The 27328-nt window shown below is 37.8% G+C and overlaps 2 protein-coding genes across 3 annotated transcripts; both read right to left on the bottom strand.

The window, feature by feature from the left end:
• Window positions 1–330: 330 nt before the first annotated feature.
• Window positions 331–18946, bottom strand: LOC115411133 (uncharacterized). Of its 2 annotated transcripts, XM_030123088.1 has the most exons (11): window positions 18611–18946; window positions 17719–18063; window positions 16007–16624; window positions 13424–13624; window positions 11283–11588; window positions 9981–10069; window positions 9735–9841; window positions 9479–9622; window positions 5682–5813; window positions 3248–3517; window positions 331–742 (listed from the first exon to the last, which is right to left on the bottom strand). In XM_030123088.1, exons 2-11 carry the CDS (start codon window positions 17862–17864, stop codon window positions 533–535), a joined length of 2223 nt encoding a protein of 740 aa, XP_029978948.1. In that variant the 5' UTR covers window positions 17865–18063; window positions 18611–18946; the 3' UTR covers window positions 331–532. The 2 variants fall into 2 exon arrangements, with proteins under 2 accessions (XP_029978948.1, XP_029978949.1); XM_030123089.1 differs by lacking the exon at window positions 3248–3517.
• Window positions 18947–24590: 5644 nt separating this feature from the next.
• On the bottom strand, window positions 24591–27125 carry otulina (OTU deubiquitinase with linear linkage specificity a). Its single transcript, XM_030123954.1, has 4 exons — window positions 26838–27125; window positions 26531–26652; window positions 25642–26104; window positions 24591–25607 (listed from the first exon to the last, which is right to left on the bottom strand). The coding sequence occupies exons 1-3, from the start codon at window positions 26949–26951 to the stop codon at window positions 25681–25683; spliced, it is 660 nt and encodes a 219-aa protein (XP_029979814.1). The 5' UTR covers window positions 26952–27125; the 3' UTR covers window positions 24591–25607; window positions 25642–25680.
• Between the last annotated feature and the right edge of the window lie 203 nt (window positions 27126–27328).

The raw sequence follows: 27328 nt of genomic DNA, 5'->3' as shown, positions 1-27328 counted from the left end.
CGAGTCTGACGCACACGCGCACACACACAAACACACAGGCCACCACAAATCATGCCTCTGACACAGAGACTGATGAATCTTTCCCAATCGTGGTGTGAGCCGTTGTTAAAACCTGATAAAATAAACCAGTCGCTGTAAGTCAGTCACACGGCTTAATTTCTTTGACGTAACGAATAAATTAAACACAAATGGGTGATAAAAAAAGTGCCCAAATTCCAGTGTAAACACTAAGCATATCTTCATTTTGATACTGTTGGCAGCTCCACTAAGTTTTGGAAAAAAAAAAAAAAACGGTTAAAGGTTAAATATAAAAGTTAATTCCTGCTCAGGTTTTTTTCCAGGTGAAATGAAGTCAAACCTAACTGAGGTTATCCTCCACGGTTGATGCATGTACAGTACAGTGTGTACAAACGTGTAAACCACATCTTGTACAGGGTCTCGAATCAGCATTTTTTTTTTTAATTGGTGTGAACCTTTTCGTTTTAATCGACCTGAGGTGTGTTTGTATGGCAGGAGATTCTCTGCTGCCGCATCAGCTCGAGTCCAGCTCCTCGGGTAAATCTGCAGCTTCGACCACTGGCACGTTGTAGTGGCGATCGTCCTCCGTGACGAGGCACACGGACGGCCAGTCGTCCTTGTGGTCGTCGGGGTAAAAGGTGACAAACTCCTCTGTGTCGGCCTTGTACAGTCTGTAAACTTGAATGGTGCACTGCAAGGCGTAGCCCAGCAGGAACATCTCCACCTGCACGGAAACACAAAGGCGGAGAAAATAATGACAAAGCAGTTCAGATTAAATTGCTTATTTCTAAAAAGCACAGTATTTAATCACATGCACGGGAACATGATAATTATGGGCGGAGTCCTTTTGTGGAAACCGTACCTCTAACAGTTTTCATTGTTAATTAAAGAGTGAAAATAACTGAAACCTCCTCAGCCCTGGGGCTCATGACGGAGATACGCTAAAATCTGCAAAAACAGAACAGGTGCTGTCTTGTCTTCCTATTGGGGCTCACCCAATCTCATGACATCTAACAATAACTGTGGGTCCTGTTTATTGACTCACGGATTCCTAAGAGCATGTTCACTATGGGCCGAGTGAGACAGAAATGTTCGTATCAGCTGAAATCGACAATTATCATGATAAACAACCAAATGTTTCTTTGAAGTTTAAAGGCGAGTCTTGATGAAGAGTGAAGAAGCCTGAAGTGGTTTTAAAAGTCCTGACAAGAAGAGAAGCTTGGAAAGATACTAGAGACAAAAACTTAACAAGACGAAGGTTGATGCTGGTTTTGGCAACATTAAATCATAGTAGGGATGTAACGATATGAAAATTTCATATCACGGTTACTGTAACTAAAATTATCATGGTTATCATTAATATCGCGGTATTATTGAAATTCTGCTCAAAATGTTCAAAAAGTACTCATACACACACTGAAATAATTTAACCAAGTTGTATTAAAATAAATAAATAAATAAATAAATAAAAATAATTGGCACAATGTACCTTCTGTTGGCAGAAACATTCAAGTATTAACCCTTAGGGGTCTGAGCCTATTTTGGCCGTTTTTCAGTACTTCTGATTTTACTTTTATATACGATATAAAAAAATGTTTACTATACTGATGTTTGGTATCTTTTTTTTCTCAGCACACCTTCATCGATATCATCTGCCTATTATTTTTTTCATTTTAACCTACTATAAAAACATAAAAGGACAAAAAAATAAATAAAATCCGATTTAAAGAATTTATATACTTTATTGCATAAATGACACAAAGATGCTTAACGAACCTTTTCAAAGACTTTAAAAGTGAATATTGATTCCAAATATTAGGCATATAAAATCAAAATTGTAATAAATAAAAACTATACTCAAATATTTGACATAAAAGCAGATCTTTACATGGGGTTTTTTCTCCTAAAAGTGCGGTAATCAAACACGGTTATCATGATAATTAGAATTTAAACGGTAATACTAACCAGCTGCAATTTTACCACGGTTTATCGTTATACCGGTAATCGTTACATCCCTGAATCATAGTAAATAAAACAACTGCAAGCTGAGTTCTACCTCAACAAGACTAACAGAAAACACCAAAATAGGACCAGTGTCCCTGCATCTCACCAGCATGTTCCATCAAGCATCAATAACAAGTTAAATTTATTAGGTCAGGTTCTGCCGGTATGTTAGAGTCCTGTGGTCTTGATGCAGGAGATCAATGTCCCGACAGAAGTGGGTGGTACTTCCACTAATGGAGAACTCAGCTAATTAAATGAAAGTTCATATATGACTTCCTATCAGTGCTCAATAGGAACTATGTTCATTTCTGTAACAATTTACATGTTATAAGCCATCAAAATATGGACCAATATAAGGCAAATTTTTAATATTTAAAAAATCTGTCAAAAATTCTAAATATCTCAAAACTGCAAACAAACTTTGTAAACACCGTCTAAAGGAAGCTACATAAAAATCTTTAAATTAATCCGACCAGTACTTTTGCAGAAGACTGTTGAAATGTTAATGTTTTCAATCAATTGCTTTTTAATGCTTTTACTAATTTTTATTGTGCTTTTAGTCTTCTGTACAGTGCTTTGGTCCACTGTGGTTGTTTTAAAGTGCTTTATAAATAAAGTTGGATTGGAAATGTAGTCATTAGTGACCTTGAGTTTGACCCTTCAAGGTCATTGAAGGTCAAAGGTCATGGACATAAATGAAAGCCCATATGTGACTTCCTATCAATGCTCAATAGTAACTCTATTGATATGTGTAAACATTTCTATTTTATCAGGCATCAAAATGTGGCCCATTATAAGTAAAGGCAAAATTTTAATATTTCAAATATTCGTCAAAAATCTAAACTTCACAAAACTGTGAACAAACTTTGCAGACACTGTCTCAAAGAAGCTACATATAAAACTTGAAATTAACCTGACCAGTAGTTTAATCAGAGAAGAGGTTTGAAGAAATTGCTAACAAAGATGTGCCTTTGCGATAGCTCATGGCCTATCAGCTGATGAAATAAAGATACAGAGGAGTTAAATGAACTGAAACAAAAAAATGTGTCAGTATTCTAGATGCAAATGTAAAAAGGCATCAATAAAATGCAGTTAGATACAAAACAATAACCATATATAACCATTTTATCACCCAGTTCTACTAAAACTAATGCTCTTCAACTTCAGTTAGCTGGAGTTAAATAAACCCGACGTGGTGCGTTTAAGTTCACACTGTCCTTCTGACCTGCTCCAGCCCGGCGCTGAGGCCCACGTGGCTCAGGTGGTTGGAGAGGAACGAGCGCGGGCAGTCGGACGAGTCCCGAGCGAACAGCAGCCAGCAGAAGAGGGGGGCATCTCTGCCGCTCTGCATGGATCCGTGCAGCTCCACCGCTCGGCCCAGCATCAGCAGCTTGAGCGCCTCCAGCAGCCCCAGCTCCTCCTCCCCGCCGCGGAACACCAGCTCGCACAGCCGCTGGCGCTCAGCGGCCGAGGAGCAGCCCACCGCCGCCTGCCACTGGGACAGATCGATGGAGTTAATCAATGACTGTTCTACAGGGACATGGACGGGTTCAGGCATCGATGGAGGGGTTGTGAGTGGGTGGACTGGTGCAGTGACTAAGCCCACTCCATAGGTCCAAACTTTACCCACTTAAGACTGGACATTAGAGTCGCTATAGTCATCTGTACATTCAGAACATTTCAATACTCGACTTGCTTTTGTGTGTGTGTGTTTTTTTTACTTGACTGTTTTCATATTTATATTTCTTTATTCTTGACTGTTTTTATAATTGATGTGTGTATTTTACCTTGAGCACCTTATAGAACACAGGTGTCAAACATGTGGCCCGGTGACCAAATCCAGCCCACCAAAGGGTCCAGTCTGGCCCTTGGGATGAATTTATGAAATGCAAAAATTACACTAAGATGTTAATTATTTTAGTTCAGGTTCCACATTCAGACTAATTCAATCTCAGGTGGGTCATAATAACCTATAAATACTCACAACTCCAAATTTTTCTCTTTGTAAATGTAAATGTTGTCATGTATTTACACTAAAACAAAGTATAATATTGCAAAAAATATCTGAATAACCCGAACAAATATGAAAAACCTGACATGTCTTAAGAGAAGTAAGTGCAATTTTAATAATATTCTCACTTGTTACAAAATGTTTTGTGTATTTGTAGATCCAATGTGATCTGTAAGTGGTAATGTACATGTGTAAATGATAAACTGAAGCAGAATATTGGTAAAATTACACATTTTTTTCAGTTTGTTCATATTATTCATATTGTTTGAGAGGATAGTTTGTAGATGATGATAGATATTTTAGGGTTATATTATATTTGCTGGTTCGGCCCACTACAGATCAAATTTAGCTGAATGTGGCCCCTATTCTATTCTATTCTATTCTATTCTATTCTATTCTATTCTATTCTATTCTATTCTATTCTATTCTATTCTATTCTATTCTATTCTATTCTGTCTGGATCACAACTATCAAGAAAAAGATGCATCAACAGCAACGCAACAATACATAAGAGCGGTGACTGACAGCACATTCTTCTATGTAAACAGCATGTGTTGGGAAAAAAAGAACATTAACTTCAGTTTTTTGCATAATCTAGTACCTGAAAACACTGCTTTATGGTTTTTTTTTTTTTTTTTTCAACAAATACATGCTCTAAATGACGGGATTTCTATTTGGACATTGACGGTAGTCTATAGAATAAACAAAAGTGTTCATTTAACTCACATATATACCTACAAATAGTTTCCAGTGGTTTGTTAATTTCTTCCAGACCTATACTTTCACAGTTTCTAGCCAAAATAAATTATAATTAATGAAAAAATGCAGCCCTGATGATGTCTTTCCTAAGTTTGGGCTTATGGTCATTGTAATCCCCCTCTGTTGTGTTCTGTATTCATTCAGCCTTGACAGTTGAGATAATGTAATATTTCGTGGGATAAGGTATGTACCAAACTCTGTCACATTTCTCCTCTTGCGGCATTTTTTTTTTTTTTTGTAGAAGTAAAATTCTGCACTGTGCTGCACAAAAACAAGATAATCGGCTCCCCTGAACTGGTATTTACACAAGGACTCGGGCTTTTTGGCTGTGTTTTCTTTCTATACACTATACATCTACATACAAAGCAATAATTGTGAAACCAGCACAGACCAGAATAACACAGAAGTCTATTCTAAGCCCAACTACAGAATCCATAATGTTGCCAGGCGCAGACCAGCACACGGACACGTCTCATAAACATGACTGACTTTTTTTTTGTGTATGTATGTGTGTGTGTGCAGTAAACGCTAGAATTCCTCCTACGCTGCCAGTGGCACTAGTTGACTATAAAGTGTGTGATGGGGCCTCACACTGTTACAGTAAAGAGGGACTGTGGTTGTAACGCTTCTTTGAGGCCGAGGGTCCAAACCCTTTCAGCTGTTACTGGCTTGTTTTAACGTAAAGCAGAAGAAAGAAAAAAAACTCCACCAGCATTTACAGAACGACCTCCTTTTAACATATGGAAGCAATCACGTTCCAAAAACCTCTGTGGGCGAATATCAATACCCTCAGTGTCCACGGCTGGCATAAAAATAGGCCTGTGGTGTAGCGGCTGTTTTTGAAAAATACTTTCTCGGCATACGTATGTTCCCGAACAGATGCCACTACCTTATTTCGCAGAAGCTCCATGTAGCCTTTCAGCTGCTGGGCGGCGTCTCCTGTCCCGTCTCCCTGTACGCATTCGCCGGGAAACGTCCACTGGCTGATCAACCCATCCCGCGCCTCCAGCTCCTTCGGCAGCTGTGGACACAAAAGGTCACAAAGGTCAAAGCGCAGCATCAGCTTTGATCAGAGGATGGAGTTGTTAAAACTGTAGAGGAGTTCAGATGCTTCTCTTGCTTTGCAGACCTCCGGACCGTGACCATTTAGTCGCATTTTTTGACCATTTTAGGAGACAGTGGTTCTACATGTATAAATAGAAGCAGCAGTAAGACCTCCAAGTATGCCCCGCATTTTTTATAATTATTATTTTTATAAATCATTAGTTCATGTCATGACAAACACTAGAATGGAGTGAGAACTGGTGAAGTAACCGGAGACTTTCATTTAGGAATTTGCGAAGGAATGCATCATTTCTGTAAGTGCTCTTAATCCCATCAGTGACAATAACCAACTAAGAAAGGATTATTTCAGCACTAACACTGAAATAATACTTAAATACTGGTTATTGGGGATCAAGGAGACACTGGGAACCAACATCTGCAGTAAAAATTAAATATTAAAATTACTCCAACACAGAACTATGATGACACACTTTCAAGCAGACTATGAAATCAAATAAATATACCCAGTATTCACATTGAACTGGAACAGAACACTGATAAATTTGTCAAATGTTTGTCAGCTTATTCTATTGGATTTTGTCCATTCTGGGATTTATTATCTGGGTTAAGCAGATATTAACTCTGGTCCACTCTCAAACACAGTAGGTGACAGGAAGGAACTTAAATGCAGGATGAAACCCAATAAAATGAGAAGGAAAAAAAAGCAGCAGGTGGTGCATTATGGGCTCTGTAGTCCCACATAACCAGACCTGCCTCTACACGTCATTACTGTACTGTAGGTATGTCTGACACCCTACTGAATCGCTCTGTAACAGGGGTAAAAGTTATTGGAGTCGTTTGGCTGGTTCTTGTTGATTCCAGGATGTTGCAACAGTGGATTTAGAAAACAGTGTCAAGAGAGAAGTTGTTTTGGTGGAACATGTGCACATGAGGAAGTGTGACACACCCCTACAAAAGAAAATAGCAAGTAGAAACAAATGAGTCTTTGTCAAAACTTGCCATTATACTAGTGTTGTGCGGGGGGGATGGGGGGGGGGGGGGGTAGTTGCAGGTCTGGGGTTGTACACACACAGCGAGGAGGATGTTGAAAGTAGGACTGATAGCGGAAGGAAGGAGAATCATGTCACCAGCGCGATGGCACCAGAAATATTCACCCTTATTGATCCAGTTAAACTACAGTTAATCTAATGTCTCATTGGACATTAACAAACCCAAGAGTCTCATTTTAATGTATTTATACACTTATGAATACAGATGAGTATATTCCATTTCTGAAATTAGATCATTACTTATGCCCCAGTATCTACATGTTACTGACTTGAGTCTCTGTGTTTTATGTCCTCACAGGTTTTCTCTGGATTATCTCTGGTCCTCCTGCTGCGCTCCTGTCTCCATCATCATTATTTATTTATCCATATAGTTGTGAAAGTCTTTATTATATAGTTGCATGGATGGTAGAAGTTTCTATTGTTGTTACTAGCAGATGCAGTAGAATTATATCCACTGTTAGTAGTAGTAGTAGTAAATTATGGCTAGTTGTACCAGTTATGGGTTGTACTTGTAACAGCAGGTCTGTCTCAGGCTGTCTGTCTGTCACACATACTGTAAACACTAACTCTGGGAAAAGAAACTTAAAATTGTTACCATACATACATCATATATAGAGCTTGGACAAGTTCTGAAATGGGTGACCTAGATCTATTTTGTGACCTACTTTTCTGAGGTCAAATGTCTGAACAGACCATAACTCTCCACTGTGTGCGATCCAGTAGATTCAAGAAAAGTTAATGAAAATCAACTCTTCATTCCAAGTTCTAACCAGGTCTTTGCCTGTTCCAGGTTTTTTCCTGCTAAAATGTAGTTTTTCCTTCCACTGTCACCAACTGTTTGCTCCTGGAGAATTCTGTTGGTGTCTGAATTGGCTTAAGAGTCTGATTTATGCTACGCTTCTACTACATGGTATCGACTCGACTTGGCCTTTTTGCATTTCCATTATGAAAAAGGACCTGGAATCTGGTACTCGGCACTAGTTTTTTGGTATCACCTCCGCCGAGGTTCCAGGACTGGGGACCAGATACTAAAACGTGACATGTAAACACTGCAGACCACTGATTGGACAGACAGTTGTCTCTGTGACCCGCTGTTTTACAAAAAACAGATGCAGAAGTTTTTGTAAAAATAGCGGAAGGTTAATCCACATGATGACAGCCTGTAAAACTACACCATGGTTTGTCGAGGAGGTTCAGACGTAAAAATCCAGCATGAGCTTAACGAGACAACATGCAACAAGTGAGTTTATCAGTGACTCTGAGCAGATGACACGGAAGTAATGCGCCGCATCGCTATGACGTCCAGGTACTGTAAAGTCGGTAGTATCCTGTAATGGAAACGGTCTGCAGGAATAGGACCTAGTACCTGAGTTGAGTCAAGCCGAGCCAGTTCCATGTAGTGGAAATGCGCATTAGACCAGCTCTAAATGTAAAGTGTCATGAGATAACTTTTGTTACGATATGGTGCCAGAGGTTGCACTAGACATTTTTATTGTCTGTTATATTGACGGACAGGGTCGTAAAAATTCCGTAATAACACATTATTATCCGTCATTTCAAATTATATTTTTTAATGATAATGAGGCATATTTAGTTGCATTTAATGATCGAAAACTTCTCAATGGTGCAGCAACTGGAGTTACTGCTGGCTGACAAACCAATGAGATATCATGACTCACGTAAATACCCCACTTTTAATTGGTGTGTAATCTGTACACATTATAAGCATTTCGTGTGTATGTTCACGCCGCAGCATGCACTGAGGGTTAGGGTTATGTGAACTGGAGATCTTGGCATAAATTGACACGGCATCAACTGACGTTGAATAACACACAAAAGGTAGAAAATATGTACATATAGCACGCCAAAAGCCGTAAGAACTGGCGTATCACTTACTTGTCCTTCATCCTCCACCCCATCATTCCCTCTTTTTTTAACCACATGTATCAATGCCATCACATTTACTGGTCTTTTTAAAATAACTAAGGAGACTCAGCTGTTTTGACATTTTGCGCTAGCAAAGTAGCATATAATTTTGGCTAAAGTCAGTTAAACAACGATATAAGACTTGACAATGACTGATTAATATGCACAGAGGTCATCAACTGAACGGGGGGGTACTACAGGTGAACTAACAGTGAGTCATTTGAAAGTACTGTCTTGTAGGTGCTGTGGGGGTTCTATACAGGTAGGATGCTCTTATGGACTGTTTGATGTTAAGAGATAGACCAGTGAACCTGTGAGCAGGTTCTGTTCACAGTGTTGTGTGAAACCTTTCTTTGGTAGTTTACCCTCAGTATTTTAATCTGTCAAAATGATGGATGGCCTTCAGAATTTTCCATCATTTTTTAAAAAAATCTATCAATGACAGAATATTTTTGGTTAACACGACCTCTGTGTGGCGCTGTATAAATACAATCTAATTGACTGATTGAGTGACTGTTAAGATGGAAAACTCATGGATGCATTGTATGGGATACTGGTTTAACTGGTGCCATTGAACTTTTCAGGTGATATTATTCCATCTTTTGTTTGCTCTTACTGGTCACCCTCTCATTCCGTGAACATTTACCATGGTGATGTCATCGTCCTGCAGCCACACAGGCAGCTGGGTGCTATGGCAGAGCACCTGGTACAACGTGGCTCTCAGGGCGCAGTAGTTGTCCCCCCTCACCCTCCTCAAGCTGCTGAACCTCTGGGACATCTCTTTGTAACCCTGCAGCGACACATGGACACGATGGAAAGTCCCTCAGCTTTCAATGTAAAGAAAAAAAAACAACTTGCCTTCAACCTGAAACACTTCTTTCTTAGGAGCTAAAGGCACCGACCTTTCTAATGAGAGCACTTTTGGCAGTGTTTCCTTTCCACTCCCGCTCGCTGTATGACAGAATATCCACCGCAGGGGCCAGGCTGCATCTGTCCTCCACTTTCAGCACTGAGTGAAGGAGAAGGGAGGAAGAGGATATGAGGAGCCAAACAAAGGGTCCATTGTCTTTATTTTACAAGTCCAAACAGAGGCGGTATTGTTGGTGCTGTGATCTACGTTCACATACGTGCTATTTGGGTATACTGACATGTTGTTTCTGACAGAGGTGTCGGTGCTGCTGTAGTTGTCTGTGACGCTGCTGACAGCTCCTCTGGTCCTCGGTACAGGTCCTCTTCACTGAGTGGAACGACAAGAAATACACAAACTCATGCCTCAACACAAGGAAACTTAAAAAAATAAATAAATAAATGAAAAAAAAACATCCATAACATTCTGACAGTGAATACTAAAACATTCTCCCATTTCATTTCCCAAACATCCTCATAACTAGATGGGAACTGTGTTTTCATACTGATTTATACCAGGAATAAAATGTACAATACATCACATTGTTTTGCAGTGTATATCCTGAATGTGAAAATAAACACAGAATGTAAGAAAAGAAAAAAAAATGATTTTACATATTTTTGAAATCATTGTTTCTTGTCATTTAGATTTCAGTTCAATCTATGATTTCAGTTTAATCTGACAAGAATACATAGCTTTATTGTGATTTTCATTTGAGGAATCGACTATGTTTGGTTTCCTTTTTATTTATATTTTGTGATTCTCAAGTGTTAGAAGCAAAGTCTTAATTTACAGATGATGAAAAATGTAGAGTGAAAGAATGCATGACATAAGACACAATTTAGAGAGTTTCTTCTAAAAAAAAAAAAAAAGAAAAGTTCCATAATGTGCAAAACAATTTGATTTCTGAATAAAATATGACAATAACCAACACTGCTCGACCCACAGCAGAATTGAGTAATAAAAAAATTCTATCATGTTTTAATTCATGTTGCATTGGTTCAGTTTTTACATTGGTTTCAAGTTTTAAAATGTCAAATACACTTTTATTCATTGAACAAGGATGTTTTTTTCTGCTTGTTTTGGTTTTAGGTCACATTAGCGGTACATGTGCTGCAAAGATTTTTTCCTACAATGGGAATAAAGCCTCTTTATGCAATGCATTATGGGACAAGAGTGTCTATTAATGCTACATTTCCAACTTAAGCCATTTATACTAGGCATTTTTGAGTTTATTTTGTTACCCCCCCCCCCATACTCTTGTCAAGTTGTATGTAGTACAGACCTGAGGAACAGCTACCCACAAATATTAAGAAGCGCCTCTAAATTTCTAGACCTGAAGGCATCGAAAACCTCTGGAATGTGATCAAGAGGACGGTGGACAGTCACAGGCCATCGAACAAAAAACAAGAAGTGACGTAAAAAAAAAAAAAAACAACTGCAAAATGATCACAGAAGCATCGCATTGTGGTTTCTGGCTCAAACTTTCCAACAAATAAATCAGTATAAATCTATAAATAAATCTGGTATCCCTGTTACAAACCTGTCCCCCAGGCCATCTTCAGAAGGCTCCTCCTTCTCTGTCAGAGGTACCGCATCAGGTGTGACATCAGTGGAGGCACCCTCTGCCACATGCTGCTCTTTTCCATTTGTCTGGATGTCGTTTCCAGCCTCTGTGGAGACGCCCTCTGCCTCCTCCACCTTATCCTCCTGCTCTGCACTGGGAACCTCTTCATCATCTCCAACCTGCACTTCAGGCTTGGTTTCCTCTGAATTAATCTGTGTGATCTCAGATGAATCGGTTTCCTTTGAGTTTGAAGGCGCATTGCACTTTTGAACCTGATCAGAGCTGAGAAAAGACACATGTAATGTTAGTTTCCTGCTTAATCTGATAAAGGTTTACCGTTTGTATGACACGTGTGGTCTTATGTCATTTGTAAAGGATGCAACAAGATGAAAACATCCTAAAAGATAGATCAAATTCAATCCATCAATCAAATTTTATCTATATATCACCACATTATAACACAAGTTATCTGATAACACTTTACATTTACAGCTGGTCTAAATCGGACTCTTAAGTCAATTCATAGACACCATTTTCTAAGTTGAAATGTTCAACAAGAAAAATAAAATGAAATTCCTCCAGCAAACTGTGCAATGCATCTCTACTAGTGGTAAAGAACATGTGTCAAATCTGAAAAGAATCAGGTGAATAGTGTCCGAGAAATGGGATGGACAAAAATGTCGGACAGATGGATGGAATTCCTAGTAAATCTGTATAAATAACTACCAATAACTAGTACAAATACCCATAACTGCTAATACTACTACTCCATGTGCAAGTACTAACAGTGGATATACTACTACTGCAGTTGTTAGTACCAATAATAGAAACCTCTACCATCTATGGAGCTATATAATAAACAGGATCACAATTACATGGAAAAATGAATAATGAAGATGGAGGCAGAAGAGAAGCAGGACCACAGCAGCAGGTCCACACATGACCCATATAACCCAGGGGTGTCCAGTCCTGGTCCTCGAGGGCTGGTATCCTGCATGTTTTAGATGTATTCCTCTTCCAACACACCTGATTCAAATGATGAGCCTTTCATCCAGTGCTGTAGAAGCCTGATAACGACCGTGAGGTGTGCTGGAAGAGGGAAACATCTAAAACATGCAGGATACTGGCCCTCGAGGACCAGGACTGGACACCCCTGATTTAACCAGTATTCTCTGGTTCTCCTGGTCCAGGTCACCCCGGTCACCTCCTTCAGGGGTACACCGAGGCATTCACAGACCACCTAAGAGATCTACCCTCTCCAATATGTCCTGGGCCTGCCCTAGGGCCTCCTCTCTATTAGACACCTGACCCACGAGACGTCCAAACCATCTCAAGTGATTCCTCTCAATATGAGGGAGCAGTGGCTCTACCATGTCACCCTTCTCCATGTCAACCCCTTACATCCAGTCATGACCCACAGCTCATGTGGATGGGTGAGGGTCCAAATATAGATCAAACGACAGAAGACACAAGACCAAAATGCAGTAAAAGACTCAACAAGGTGAAAACAACTCAAAAAGTTAATTCTCTTTAAAGTAAGAAAAATGAGCCCCTATTCAATAAGAAAAAAAAAAACAAAACGATGTAACGCTGTGGTTATTTGTGGCTTTAGTGACAAACACTGACAAGCAGCAGAAAAGTTTACAAAACTAAAGATTGAACATTCAGGACAATTATGATAATATATTTATTCAGTACCCAATATGCACGAGTAAGATTAAACAAAACCAAATCGCTGAAACATTTAAATAGTTTCAGCTGAACATAAAACTTTTTTTTTTTTTTTTAAAAAGCCCTTAAAAGACAAAGAATAATAAATATGTTTGCAGACTTAAGTCATATTAGTTCCACAAATGCAGTTTAAGGAAATAAAAGTTTGATGTTTTAGGAAAGAAGGAAGTATGTATTTGACTACAGAACAGTCTAAGAGAGGTGTGCAAAAGCTGGCATTTGCTTTTGCTTTGCAGTAACCACACAGGAAAGAGCTCAGAGGATGGTCTGGCAGCAACATTACAAAACAAATGCGCCCCCTAGTGGTCACAAAGAGACTTAAAAATGCCCCCACTTTATGTAAACAAGTGTCTTGTTTTGCTGTGACAAAATGTCAACCCACTGACCTCTTGCTGGCGTCCACTGCAGCTGCGGTCACTGGATCCTTGGCTGAGTTGGCGGGGTGTCCGGTCTCCACACCGCTGTGGTCCAGTCCAGTGGACGCTGGTCCAACAGAGGACTCGGGGACATCATGGCTTTGTACGTCCTCAGGGTTGGCTTCCATGCACATGGGAGGGCTCCTTCTGTCGCAGTCATCTTCAGCAGCACTAGATGCAGGATGAGAGGGAAAATATGCATATATCTGTATAACAGGAAGTCAGTCGAATCGTTCACACACTGCACAGATGGAGATAATGTAAACAGAATCCCTCATCACAGGTCTTTACAGTTCCATCAAGTTGTAAAATATTGACAGATGACTCCAAATATACAGACCTGAATGTACTGGAAACATGTTTAATGATGACTGAGAGGAAGATGGAATAGAATAAGTCATCAAACAAATGCAAACTGCTTATATTACTGCAATTATTACTATCATTATTATTCATTCATTCATCTTCTGAACCCACTTCATCTTCACTAGGGTTGTGGGGGGTGTGTGAGCCTATTCCAGGTATGTATGAGCGAAAGTGGGGTACACCCTAGATGCCCCGCTAGTTCATCACAGGGCTGACATATAGAAACAAACAACCAATCACTCTCACATTCACACCTATGGGCAATTTTAGGTTGACCAATTAACCTGTCAGTGCATGTCTTTGGGAGAAGGCCGGAGTACCTGGAGAACCCACACAAACACAGGGAGAACATGCAAACTCCACAGACAAAGATGCGACAGTGCTGTCTACTGCACCACCATGTTGCCCTTGTCATTCCTTGTCCCCCAAAGGGGGGAGGCAAGGGTACTGCCCCCATCCCCCCTTCAGGGGGCAATACCCACACAGGAGGGAGGGAGGCAAGGGCGATTGTTTAAGGTTTGGTTTGTTTCTTTGTTAACACTTTACAGCAGCAAAACTATTGGTTCAGTTCATACCAAACTGGGTTTATACAATGCCAGTGACCCAGCATAGATGTCATTACATTTTGGGAGAAGTAGGTCAAAGTTCAAATTTTTTATGATTTTTAAAAAATCTTCCCATTTACTTATAATGGGCGAAATATATGTGAGGGGCGGGGTTTGTTGAACTCAACAGCAAAGTATAAGACTGGTTACAGGTGTCACCTAATAAATAGCCTACTGAATTCTAAAGTCTTCCTACATTAATCTATCAGTAAGCTTTGTTTAAAATTAATATGAGCTTGTACATTGTCCAAGAGCATTACTTTTTTTTTTTTCCATTTTGACCAGCTGTCATGTGCCAGAGACTGCATTATGACCCAAAGATGGGCACTTCAAAAATGATCAAGAACCATGTTTTGATAGCAACTTCCTGAATGCTGGCCTGTTACCTCCAGCTAAATGTAGTTATTTGGTGTCATTCAGTTTGTATTTTTTGTACATTTTCAATGTCATGTGTCAGATAAACCAAACATGGATCTCTTCAAAATGGCAGGTTTTCACATTCAAGATGAAGTGATGCAGAAAGAGTGGAACACCACTTTGGAATATGGTAGAAATATAAAGTGAGAAATAACAGCTGTATATACAATCAAGGTTCAACGCTCTGATGCAAGCATCACTGAAATCAAATAAAGCTAGAAACCACTCAGTGTTACAACAAGAGCCTGAATTTACAACCACAGATATAAAAGCCATGATAAAATAAACAGCTGAGGGTCAAAATGTTCACAAATATAATCTTATCCAACTGTGATATGATATGAATCAAAGACAGTCTGTAAATCAATTAAAGAATTTCACAACATCCTAAAAGAAACATTATTTCTACTCAAACATTTTCTGACCTTTTGGTTTTCAGGTCATCCTTCAGGTTAAACATGAGGCAGAGGCAGTTAAAACCAGGTCACGTGGACAAAAGGACTGTTATTATCTGCATATTCTGGAGCTCTACTTTTATGATTGAAAAAAAGGAATAAATTATCACTTTGAAACAGTACTGTAACTAAACTGTTACTCTGTCAAACAAACAGTTTTTCAAGCAAGTAAAATTAGTGAAAATATGCCAAAGTTAGAGTCATCACAGACTTACTGATTATCTCACCATCTTCATCCCACATACCGTTAGCCTCATAGCATAATTGTCAAAGTCAGATTTTTGGTCAAACTGATATCTGCGTAACTTTACTTTCATGACACTGATGAATAATTTTCCATAGATATCACAATTTGGTCAAAAATATGACTTGCAATGAAATTGTGCTGTGAGGCCAACGATTTGTTTAAGACCTTGAAGAAAACAAACTGAGGTGAACCTTCAAGAATGTTTTAAAAGCATACTTTGTATGAGTGAAGTAATATTTGTGTTTGGCTTGGTGCAGAATTCTCGCTGCAGGAGAACACTGGCCTTTCTATCTGGTCTATTATCTCCTCGATGCCTCAAATATATTTTTCCAGACCCACAAACATTACAAAATTTGATCCTTTGTCTAGTTTTAATTGCATTCATTACATGATGTTTCACCTGCCAACCCACCTCCATAAAAACAGGAACTGAAACTGCACAGCTTTGTACTATGAGACTCACCAGCTTGGTGCCTCGGTGTTGAGCTCCGGACTGATCGCTGAGATTGGTGACACCTGACCACCTGCAGCAGTGAGCTGAGTGTTTGGCATCAATAATTCTTCATCATTTTGAGAAGTCTTCCCTGATGGTTCATCTGCAGATTTGTCAACAGTTTTTTTGTGGCCATCGCCTGCTCCTTCATCATTATTATTATTAGTACTGTCCATTGTAATGTGCTCTGGTTTTGTGTTTGTCTCCGTAAGGGAAGCTTTTTCAGGGCAAACCACTTCAGCTGTTTGTGAGATGCCATTTAGGATTTTCTCCTGCACCTGTTTTTCTTCTTCTGGTGCTGCAGTTGCTGCTGCAGGAACCTCCCAAACAGCTGCAGTGTGCGCCCTCTGTAGGGAGTTTAAAGTGCATTGCAGATGTTCATCCGGTTCAGCGTCAGCAGCACTTTTGTTGACATTGACATCTTGTGCTCTGTTGGAGTTTTCTTTGACTTCAGGTGTTGCTGTTTGGAGGCTTTCCTTCTGCAAAGGTCCATTCTCCTGAGTGGTAAACTGCTCTGATTCACCATCTTTAGGATTCACCAGTAAAGCCTTGTCCCCCACTTTTAGACTTGCCTCATCAAATGTGTTTCTGTGAAACAAAACACAAAGTGCATGAGGAAGGTAACACCATTAAGTACCTCAACTACATCAGTTACATAGTGGCAAATAGCATCATGTGGCACAAGAAAAATCAAGTAGAACTTTCTAAGTTTTCATGTGGTATTTTACACTAATAACTAAGTCTGTATTCATTTTCTTTCCTGTACAATTCAAATTGATCTAAAGTTGTCTATCTACAGGCCAATCCTTCCAGTACTTCCAGATTATCTGTATATTTCAAATACAGATCAAGTATGCATTGCACTAGGTTCCAGGATTGTTTTTTGTCCTCAGTGCATCAACACAAATAAATGGAGATAACCTTTTAAATTCTATGTTTTGGACAAGAGAACTACAGATGTTAGACAGACTGGTCTCATTTGCTCAGTTTGACCATTTTATTTCATGAGTATAAATGTTTCTTTGATTGGCAGTGGTGTGATTTACATTTTGTATGTACTATGTTTTATTATTACTGTATGAATAAATGTTCAGAATGAAAAATAAGAGCACTTAACTTTCAGTTTTCCTATTTTTCAAGCTCAAGATATTGTTCAATACAAAAGAAAAATCATATTACACATAACCATGCAAATCTTCAATTTTGTTTTACATATCTGTTGAATATTACACATTCAAAGCAATATCACAGCAAAAAAAACAAAAAAACTAAATTGTATTTACAACAGTATGCTTGTTTGTTTCTTAACTTTAGTTTTAAATTAATCTCCCTGGCCTTTTTCCACACATACTAACTGTAAAACATGAGACATAAACCTGTTTAATACTGTGAATATACAGAAACTGGGTGTGTCTGCTCCATGCACTGACACTGATGAGGTTACTCCTCAACTGGAATTAAACAAGACATTTTGATACAAGATATGGAATTTAATTTTCAATCTGAACAACTGAGACAGTAACACAGAGATACTGAAGTATGGAACCCTAGGCTGGCTAAACATGATTATCAAGTGTTTTCTTATTTTGTTTATTTTTTACGTTTCTTACTTTTCTCAAAACTATTTCTGGCCCCTGAAAGTCTCACAATAGCAATGACACAAACCATTACTGCACCCTTACCTCGTGTCATCATTTTCTTCAGGACCACAAGCCCCCACAACTGTTTCACCTGTGGGTGCCGCGGCCTTCGAGTCATCTTTCAACAAACCACTTCTTTCCTCTGCACTGCCACAGGGACTTTCAGGGTGGCAGCAGCTGTTCCCCATCTGCGTGCTCCCTCTGCTTTGGGAGGTCGGACAGACAGACAGACAGGTTGTAGCCTGAGGGCCTTTGGTCCAGAACAAATGGAAGCGACCAGGTGAGTCGCTGATGTCTGAGACTTCAGGAGTCCATCATGAGGAGGGTCAAGCCGCTGCTGAAGTCAGGAAGCAACCATGTTTGTTCTTCTTGTAACAGGATTGATACCTAAAAGTAAAGAGTGCAAAAACACAGACGTGAAATGATGAACTAATGTGAATTTTAGTGTTAGTTACACAGACCAAAAAGGCAATTCTTGTTTTGCTGCCACAGTAAATGTTTTCTTTTCCTGAACACAAATTGCATATTGATATTACTGAATACACTTTACAAAGCACTGTAGGTTACTGTTTACTATATATGTATACACACACACACACACACACACACACACACACAATTACAGAAACACCTATGCATATTTCAACATCAAAAATAATGATTCTTCCACTTTATTAATATAAGATCAATTTTTAGAAAACATCTGTCTCAATACAACATCTGTAGAGTGTGATAAAGACATTAGGAATAGTAATATGGCTGAAATTTTAGTCTGAAGAGTCACAGAATATTTTAGCACAAGATCTACTTCATTTCTGAGACGAGCATTTGGAATAAAATTAGCTTTAATCGTAGCTGTCAAAACAAGGAAGTAACGCTAATATCGACAATGTACAGTAATTTCAAATGTCATATATTCAAAGTCAAAATGTACCTTGATTAGGTGTTAATGAAGACACATTCCACACGCTTTTAATCATGTAGCTCCGTTTTCTGTTTCACTTTAGTTTAGCTGCAAAACAAGCTTAAGTTAGCTAGCCAGCTAGCTCCGATAAACTTAAAATACAAACATGCGGCGCTAAGGAGAGATCGTCGCTCCTGAGTAATACTGACGGTATAATACGTGTCATAAGTAATTGTTAATCTAGTATCGTCTCATACAACAATTTAATGAAAAACGGGTATTCAGTAGGTTTTATGCGGAACATCTGTTGGCACGAACCCCTAGCATAGCCGGAGCAGCAGGGTCACGGCTCGGTCCGAGCGCATGACGTCATGCACATGTGCGCCGACAGCTCTGTTGCGTTCAAGTGCTACTCGGAAACTAAACAAACATCACATACTAGATCGTGCGGGCTTACATTAAAGGTACACCAGTAAAATATGTGAAGAGGATGATGGCAATGTGTGGAAGTAGGTCGGTGTCATCAGATTTTCAATTATAAAAGCCATTGAATTTCTAGCATTGATTTTTTTTTTTTGCACTGAAATTAAGAATCTGAATTTATTGCATCTGAACTGTTTTAATTCTAGATTTATGAACATGGTTGAATTCAGAGACAAACATTTCAGATACTTAATTTCGGTGCAAAAAAAAAAAAAAAAAAATTCAGATACTTAATTTCAGTGCAAAAAAAAAAAAAATAAAAAAAATAATAATAAATAAATAAATAAATAAATAAAAATAAAAATAGGATACCTAATTTCAGTGCAAAAAAAAATTCAGATACTGAATTTCAGTGCAAAAAAAAAAAAAATTCAGATACTTAATGTCAGTGCAAAAAATAAATAAATAAATAAATAAAAAAAATCAGATACTTAATTTCTGTGCAAAAAAATTCAGATACTTAATTTCAGTGCAAAAAGAAAAATTCAGATACTTAATTTCAGTGCAAAAAACAAAAATTCAGATACTTAATGTCAGTGCAAAAAAAAAAAAAAAATCAGATACTTAATTTCAGTGCAAAAAAAATCAGATACTTAATTTCAGTGCAAAAAAATTCAGATAATTAATGTCAGTGCAAAAAAAAAAAAAAAATCAGATACTTAATTTCAGTGCAAAAAAAATTCAGATACTTAATTTCAGTGAAAAAAAAAAAATCAGATACTTAATTTCAGTGCAAAAAAATTCAGATATTTAATTAATGTCAGTGGCAAAAAAAAAAAAAAAAATCAGATACTTAATTTAAGTGCAAAAAAATTCAGATGGGGAAGAGAGGCTGGAACACTTTGGGTGTGAAACAGAAAATGGGAAAAAGAACTAAGAATATGTGTCTCACAGGAGGAATTGATCAACATCTGGAGAACTCAACAGTCAACCACTTCTTCAAGAACATGGAGGGAACATTGCTGGAAAAATACAATTCAGTTTTTCATAACTTCTAAAATTACAGCTAAATATGTGTCCAGAGTTCAACCTTGTTGGAGAGAATGTGGAGATATCAGTGTAAATCATGCACATGTCTTTTGTTTATGTCCTAAACTTGCATCATTCTGGGATAATGTACATTCAACAACTGTTAAGATATTGGGTTATGCAATTCCTAAAACATGTATGGTGATGTATTTTGGATGTATTATAGGTAATAATGTAAGAAAAAATGATAGATATTTGTTTAAAATACTATTAGCAGCCTGTAAAAAGGCTACTACCAAAAAATGGTGCAGATTAGAACCACCTACAACTAATGATTGGATACAAACTGTGAATGGAATATTTGAAATGGAGATTCTGATCCACAGACTGAGGACTGAAGAAGAACAGTGTCATGATGAATGGAAGAAATGGACAATTTTCACTTCATCGTCACACTACTAAAAACAATTGTTAGTCACAAGGTTTATTGTAGTCAGTGTATCCCATATATCTCCTATGTTTGTCTTGTTTAGCAATGTACATAAAATAAACAATAAAAAATAAAGTAAAAAAAAAAAAAAACATTGAGGGGAGTGAGACAAACCTGGTTGTGCCAAAGAAACACCACATAATAACAAAATCTGGCATAAACTATGAACTAAGTAATGTGAAACACAATTAAATAAAAAATCAGATTTCTAAACTAAAGAAAAAGAGAAGACTTTGCAGCTATCATGGTTCATCTCAAAAGTGTTCAAATCCTGTTTCACCTGCTTCATCACATCAGAAAAGTGGTTTGTGATGATAAATAATATGTACACAGGGTGTGATTGTTTACGTATCTGGGGGTGAAAGCTGAGTGTCCTCTGTTTTGGAAATCAACATATGATCACCTTAAAGGAGCATAAGATTAAAAGTAATGATTTATAAAATTCCCCTTATGAATAGTTTTGCAAAAAAAAAAGCAAAAACCACCTCAAGTGGAAGAAGAATAGAAAAATAAATGTCATTTTTATTTCCTCACTCCAGACATGTCTGTTCTCACTTCCACATCATGAATATCATGTCCTCTTTTACGCTTTCGCCAGACGTTTGTAGTTTGATTTGCACCTTTTTTTTTCTCATTTCAGATCAGTTTTTTGCTTTTTGAAAATCAAGCATCTAATGAACCTGAAATAGGAAGAATATTGTGAATATTTACTATATATATTTACTTAAGGGTTCCACAATGTACTACTGGACTGATGCATCAATAATGTTGAGGAGCTGCATCAAAACACACTTGTTAACAGAGGGATTGAAAGAAATATCTCATACTTTTATCACTTCAAAGAGTTAAGTATGGAAATATGGAATGTTTTATGGATATGGACACGTGTTTCCGGCGAAAATATCGATACTTTACAGAAAACATAGACTACCAAAATAACTACAAAATGTCTACATTTGGTCTCCAGGATCCAAAATGGGTTACAAACAATCAGTGAAATAGTGTAAATACCAATAATATGATAAATGACTTCATTTTTAATTCCAACAGTAGAATAGTGTTCTCTGGAGGAGTTTGTAAATATTGACTTGTATGTGAAATGCAGAGGCCTTACAGAATACTGTTATGGAAATGTTCAACTGATAACCCACACACAAAGAGGAGGAGAGAAAGTTAGAGTTAAAATAAATAAATGCATTTATTGAGAAGTCAATCACAGAGAAACTCTGTAAGTGAAGTCTGCTTAAACAAGAGAAAACTAAAGATTATATAGAACCAAATCCAACCCCCTCAAACTATGATGTCATCCCTTACGTACATCATACCACTCCCTACTACTCCTTCTCTGCTCCGTGAAGAGGTCATGATGACCTCTTCACTCTAACCTTGCTTGGATCCAATCTGGAGTGCAGGCGCCATCCTCTATCTACACATTCAGACATTTAGGTGTTTGGGTTTTAACTCAAGGCAAGAACTCCGTTCCTGGGTTGGGGGTGTTACAGAGTGGTAAACATCACACATAATGAATAATGACTCAGCATTAAAAGAAGATGTACTAACAGTATAAAATATAAAGAGTATAGAATATAAAAAGCAAATTTTTCCACCACAATACCATGCACTGCTGCAGAGTGAACTACCACACAGAACAGAAAGTAGAGAAAAGGAGTTCAGCATAATGCAAAACCAAAATAAACATCACATTTACAATATAACAAATCTACTGCATGCTTTTAAAATATATTAAACATATGATATCTTTAAGTTGCTCATCTTACCAATGCTTATTTGTCATTGATGGATTTTTCACAGATATTTCATGGATCACAGTTTATTGAATTTCAGTGAAACCTTTGTTAAAGTTATTCCACAAACTAAAAAGAAATAATCTCCTGGAATAACTCTGTTAAGATTTTCAGTTTGGTTTCTTACACAGATGAGTCTAGTTTTCTGTTGTGTAAAACCACCAGTAGTGAAATAGAACAAAGTACCATCACACATATCATATATCATATGTTTTTGAGTTATTGGATTATTTCTGCTGTATATAACTTGATACTTACTCTGTTCCTCTACTTCTTAGTCAGACATTGTACTTTTCAAAGTTACTTTTCAGACTACAGTTTTTCATTCTGTTTCTGTCTCACGTTTCTCCAAATGAACTGAACGTTAATGACGTTTTCCTGCCCATGAGGGCTTATACCACAGAACATTTTACAAACAGTATCATGAAAAGACACAGTTCTAGTTAAATGTTGGAAGAGCATTTCCAACTATTACAGGAGCATGAACTACTTCCTTGCTCACCAGTCCACACTTAAACTCTAAATGTACAGTTTTTAACTCTACAGTTTGTGGTGGACGCCTTCAGAAACACTTAAACTCTGCTCTTTAACCCTCCAGGGTGATCGAAGCATTAGAAAAGAAAACGGTTTTGTTTGACATTAATCATCCATGTAAACCTGGAGATCTGATTAATAGGTAGACACCTTTATATGTTCATATACAAACCTGCTTTACTCTTTCAACTTCCAAAACAGATCGCTGACCAGGAGTGTGAATTTCTTTGTAATAAATAGTATTTTGATTTTTATTTATTTATTTATTTTTCAAATTGTATGTATTATTTTTGTGTATTTTTGGGTCCAATATGTTAAATAAGATAAAGTGCAAAAGAATGATCATATCATACAGGTGAAATAGTGCTGACAAATATATAACCTACATGGGTGTGGTGAACATTTCTGATGTGTTATATAAAGGCAAACTCAGAAGTATGGACAGACCACTAAGGGTTAAACACGATCTTCCACTACGAACCACCAGATCAGTGAGGTCCAATCCACTCATGAAATGACAAGTTCTATAAAAACAACTGAACATCCACATCGGTTCTTTGACAAAAAACAGAAGAAAAAGATTAAGTTTATGAGGATTATTGAACTTAGTTTCAAATCAAATCAGTTCACTTTATATTTAGCGCTGGTCTAAACTAGACTCTTGAGCTAATCTGAAGAAACCCAACAGAATCCTCCAGGAGTAAACACTTAGTGTGGCAGAGGAGAGAGAAAACTTCCACCTAACAGAAAGAAAAGCTCGAGCAGAGCCAGACTCCTGGAGGATGGTCATCTGCTTTGACCAGCTGGGGTGAAAGAAAGAAAGAAAGACAGAAAGAAAGAAAGAAAGAAAGAAAGAAAGAAAGAAAGAAAGAAAGAAAGAAAGAAAAAGGCAGAAAAGAGAAAGACAGAAAGAAAGGAAAGACAGAGAGAAAGAAAGAGTGAGAGAAAGAAAAGTTAGAGAGAAAAAAGAAAGAAAGAAAAAACAAAAGAGAAAGAAAGACAGAGAAAGAGAAAGAAAGTAAGAAAGAGACAATGAGAGAAAGAAACAAACAAAGAAACAGAAAAGTATTACAGGTGGAGGATCCAAATGCATAAAGCTTACTGTGCTTTTAGGACGACAGTGGAGGACGACCAGGAGGAAGTGGCACAGACTAGTGACCCAGTGCAGAAGCCTTTACTCCCACAGCAGTGAGTACATGTTTATGAGCTCTCCAAGTTCATGAAGAGTCATAGGTTAGGCTACCTTATCTGTGACAGTGTTGTGCAGGACTGTTTAGTCCTTTGTAAATCATTATTCATGGTTTTATTTTGAAAGCCTTCATAATCCTATTTTTAGGCTGTACTAGTGCTTTGTGAATACATTAATTAACACAAATAATTGTTATTTGTGAAATATTATTCTGTGAATATCTTGTCTTGACATGATGGCCGGTGGTTATTTAAATGCATAATCGTGTATGGATTGTGGGCCTAAATTTTGGAACTAGTCCAGGGCCTTTTTCCAGTCTCAGTCCGTCCCTGCTTGGTGAAGCGGCCGTAGTCAAACTTTAGATGGCTGGAAGTATAAAGGAAATACTCAAGTAAAGTATAAAGCCCTCAAATTAATCCTGACATACTGCAGTAAAAAGACTCAATCATATTCCACCACTGGTAATGTAAAGGCTGCTATTCAGTTTATTTTAGCTTAGATGTAATAAAAGTTTGTGTGAAGAAACACAATGACTTCTTCCTCTTCAGACATTCAGATCCACGTGCCTAATGCTCTCCACTTTCATTCATTTGGGAGGCTTGTAATCAGTGATTCAACTTTCCATATAGATCACGTTTGTATGACTTGTCACTTTCTGAATCTGAACAACGGCTTGAATTGTCTTGCTTGACTTTTAGCAGAAACTCAACTTGACCTGATTTTCCCCATAAAAACTTAAGACATGCTTGACCCTCAACGGTTAAGACCTGATGAACATCTAATTTACACCCAATTCTGGAAAACTACAGCTGGACTAATACTGAGCTTAAGGGTCTCTCGCTCTTCGGTGAAAACACTAGGCACTAACTCTCAAAAGCTCAACACTGTATTTAATTCAGAATAAATTCAGTTATTCTAAACTCACCAAAAATGACTTTCTTTACACTTTTCTTTAGCTTCCTGCTGTCCATGATTATTTGGTAAAGTATAATTGACTGACAAATTAACTGCAAAACTTCCCTGTTTGATAAACTAAATAACTGATAAACTGATGTTAACAGTGCTCCATGCAACAACAAAGCAGCTGTAATGTAAAAATATCAATTGTTTTTTCTTACATTAACCTATTATTTAAATGCATTTAATTTAATATAAAAAGAAACAAAGGTGAAATTTAGTTTATTATGGAGATAAATGACTTGATGCCTCTAGGAGTAATGTTGCGTTTGTTTTGTCTTCCATTGCAAAGAAAACTAGCTGAAACAAATGAACATATACTCACTAACACCTGATCCTAAAGTGATACTACATATTAGCTTTGTGGTTTTAAAACAGAAGTAACTGCTGAATAATAAAATTTTGCAAACCAAAAGGTAATACTGATGTTTTCATTTAATTTGGCAACTATGGAAATATATCAGAACAAAATGTATGATGTAGAAAATCCAGTTTTATCTTCAAACATTCCTCCACTGTGCTGAATAAATTATGAAAATACTGCAAAGTCGTATTTTACAAAATATACATTGAAGTACATCATTGCAGAGTGTAAGAAATTGATACTAAAAACCAGCCTGTTTCACAGTTCATGGTGACCATCTGAGTCTTGTCCTAGTGTGATTTCAAGTCCTTAGATTTTCTTTAGATCCTGAATGTGACTGATCAGCTCCGGGGGCAGTCCAAACTCTGACACTAGGTCCATGCAGCGCTGTAGGAGGACATTCAGACTTTCCCCTGAGTTCAAAGAGCAGTCAGCAGACCCTGAACTGAGCCTCTGTGGCTGATGCGGAACATCCAGGTCCATTTGTTCCCCTCTCTTACAGCAGCCCGCGTTGTTACATCCCTCTCCACGGCAGCTTGGATCTGCCTGGTCCACCTCCAGACTCTCCATGCTCTCAGAGACGTCGCTCACACTCGGAGGAGGGTTCTCCAAAGACTTCCTGATGCCTTCCATGATTGTATCTTCATGCTGTACAACTTGATGCAGGAGGTCAGTCACAGAGGATGGGACGGGGGTTTCCGGATGGTGGATCTGCCACCAACACCATATAGCACTGTGACATGAGACACAAAGAGGCAACAGTGTCAGATACAATGGCACAGAGAAGTGAATGGGACAGGCATCAGCTGGACAGAAAAAAAGGCAGCTACAAAAAGAGGCTCACGATGTTTCTGTGGGGAGAAAAAAAAAAGGCCAGAATCTTTACAGAGGAAAGTACACACTGAAATCATTTAAAATGTTTTGTTAGGAAGAAAAAGTGACCAGCTCTCCCTTTATTTACCCAACATTTTTACCATGTGTGACCACATGTTAAAGGCTGCCAAGTGTCATGTAGTAAAACAGAGGATGTTTACATGTAAATTATTCAATGTTTAAGAGTAACTTCTTAATCATATTCTTGTTCTGAGCAAAATAATTGGGCTTTTGCAGTTCTTAAAGTCAAATCAAATCCTGCAATGTATGTGGTGTAATCAAGTACCTTACAATCCCTTTAAGACGACCCACAGGGACAGTTTGAGCTGCTCCTTCCCTGAATCCGATGTTAAATCCGAGTTGAAGTGAAGCCTCTTCCCCAGCATCAACTCCGTCCACATAACCGTCCTGTTACAAATAGAAACATCAGTAAAAAAAATAAAAATAAAAACACATAGGCGATTTCACAATATAGTTAGAGACTTAAGACGATGAAGCCTGACTTCTGCTATATACAATGACTGATTTTAAACGGAGCCATGACAAACACATTTTAATTCCAATGTTAGCAAAGTTAGCTCTATTAGCCTTACTTTGACTCGTTTCTTCATGTTGGATATCCACTCTCTACTTTGCAGATTAAGGTCGTCCGCATTCTCGTCAAAAACATCTTCTCCGCTGTAGGAGATAGACCTAACCCAAGACATCGTGATGATACAACCTGGTTTTTTTTTTTAAGTGAATGGATGGTTTGTTGGCATCTGTACGAACAACCGGTGGAGGACTTCACTGCCTCAGCAGCAACTTCTAGCTCATGTGTGACGTCATCATCCTGCGCCTTCAAAAGGCAGATCTACCTGAAAGCACAATAATAATGTTAAAGAAAAGAAAAAAAAGAAAAAAAAGGTTTACGACACGCTTTAATTCATTCAGTTTTTTTAAACATATTGTCGCCTAAATCTACAAATATTCAAATTTTATTGCGTTTCCTAAAAAAATCGAAATAAATACATTAAAAAAAAAAAATTACCTGGGTAACTTAAAACATATACATCATATCATATCATCTTCCTAAAATTCAAGA

This window comes from Sphaeramia orbicularis, chromosome 20 (assembly GCF_902148855.1).
Source record: "Sphaeramia orbicularis chromosome 20, fSphaOr1.1, whole genome shotgun sequence".
NCBI lineage: Eukaryota > Metazoa > Chordata > Actinopteri > Kurtiformes > Apogonidae > Sphaeramia > Sphaeramia orbicularis.
The sequence above is the reverse complement of the archived record's forward strand: the minus strand, read 5'-3'. Positions and strand labels throughout refer to the sequence as shown.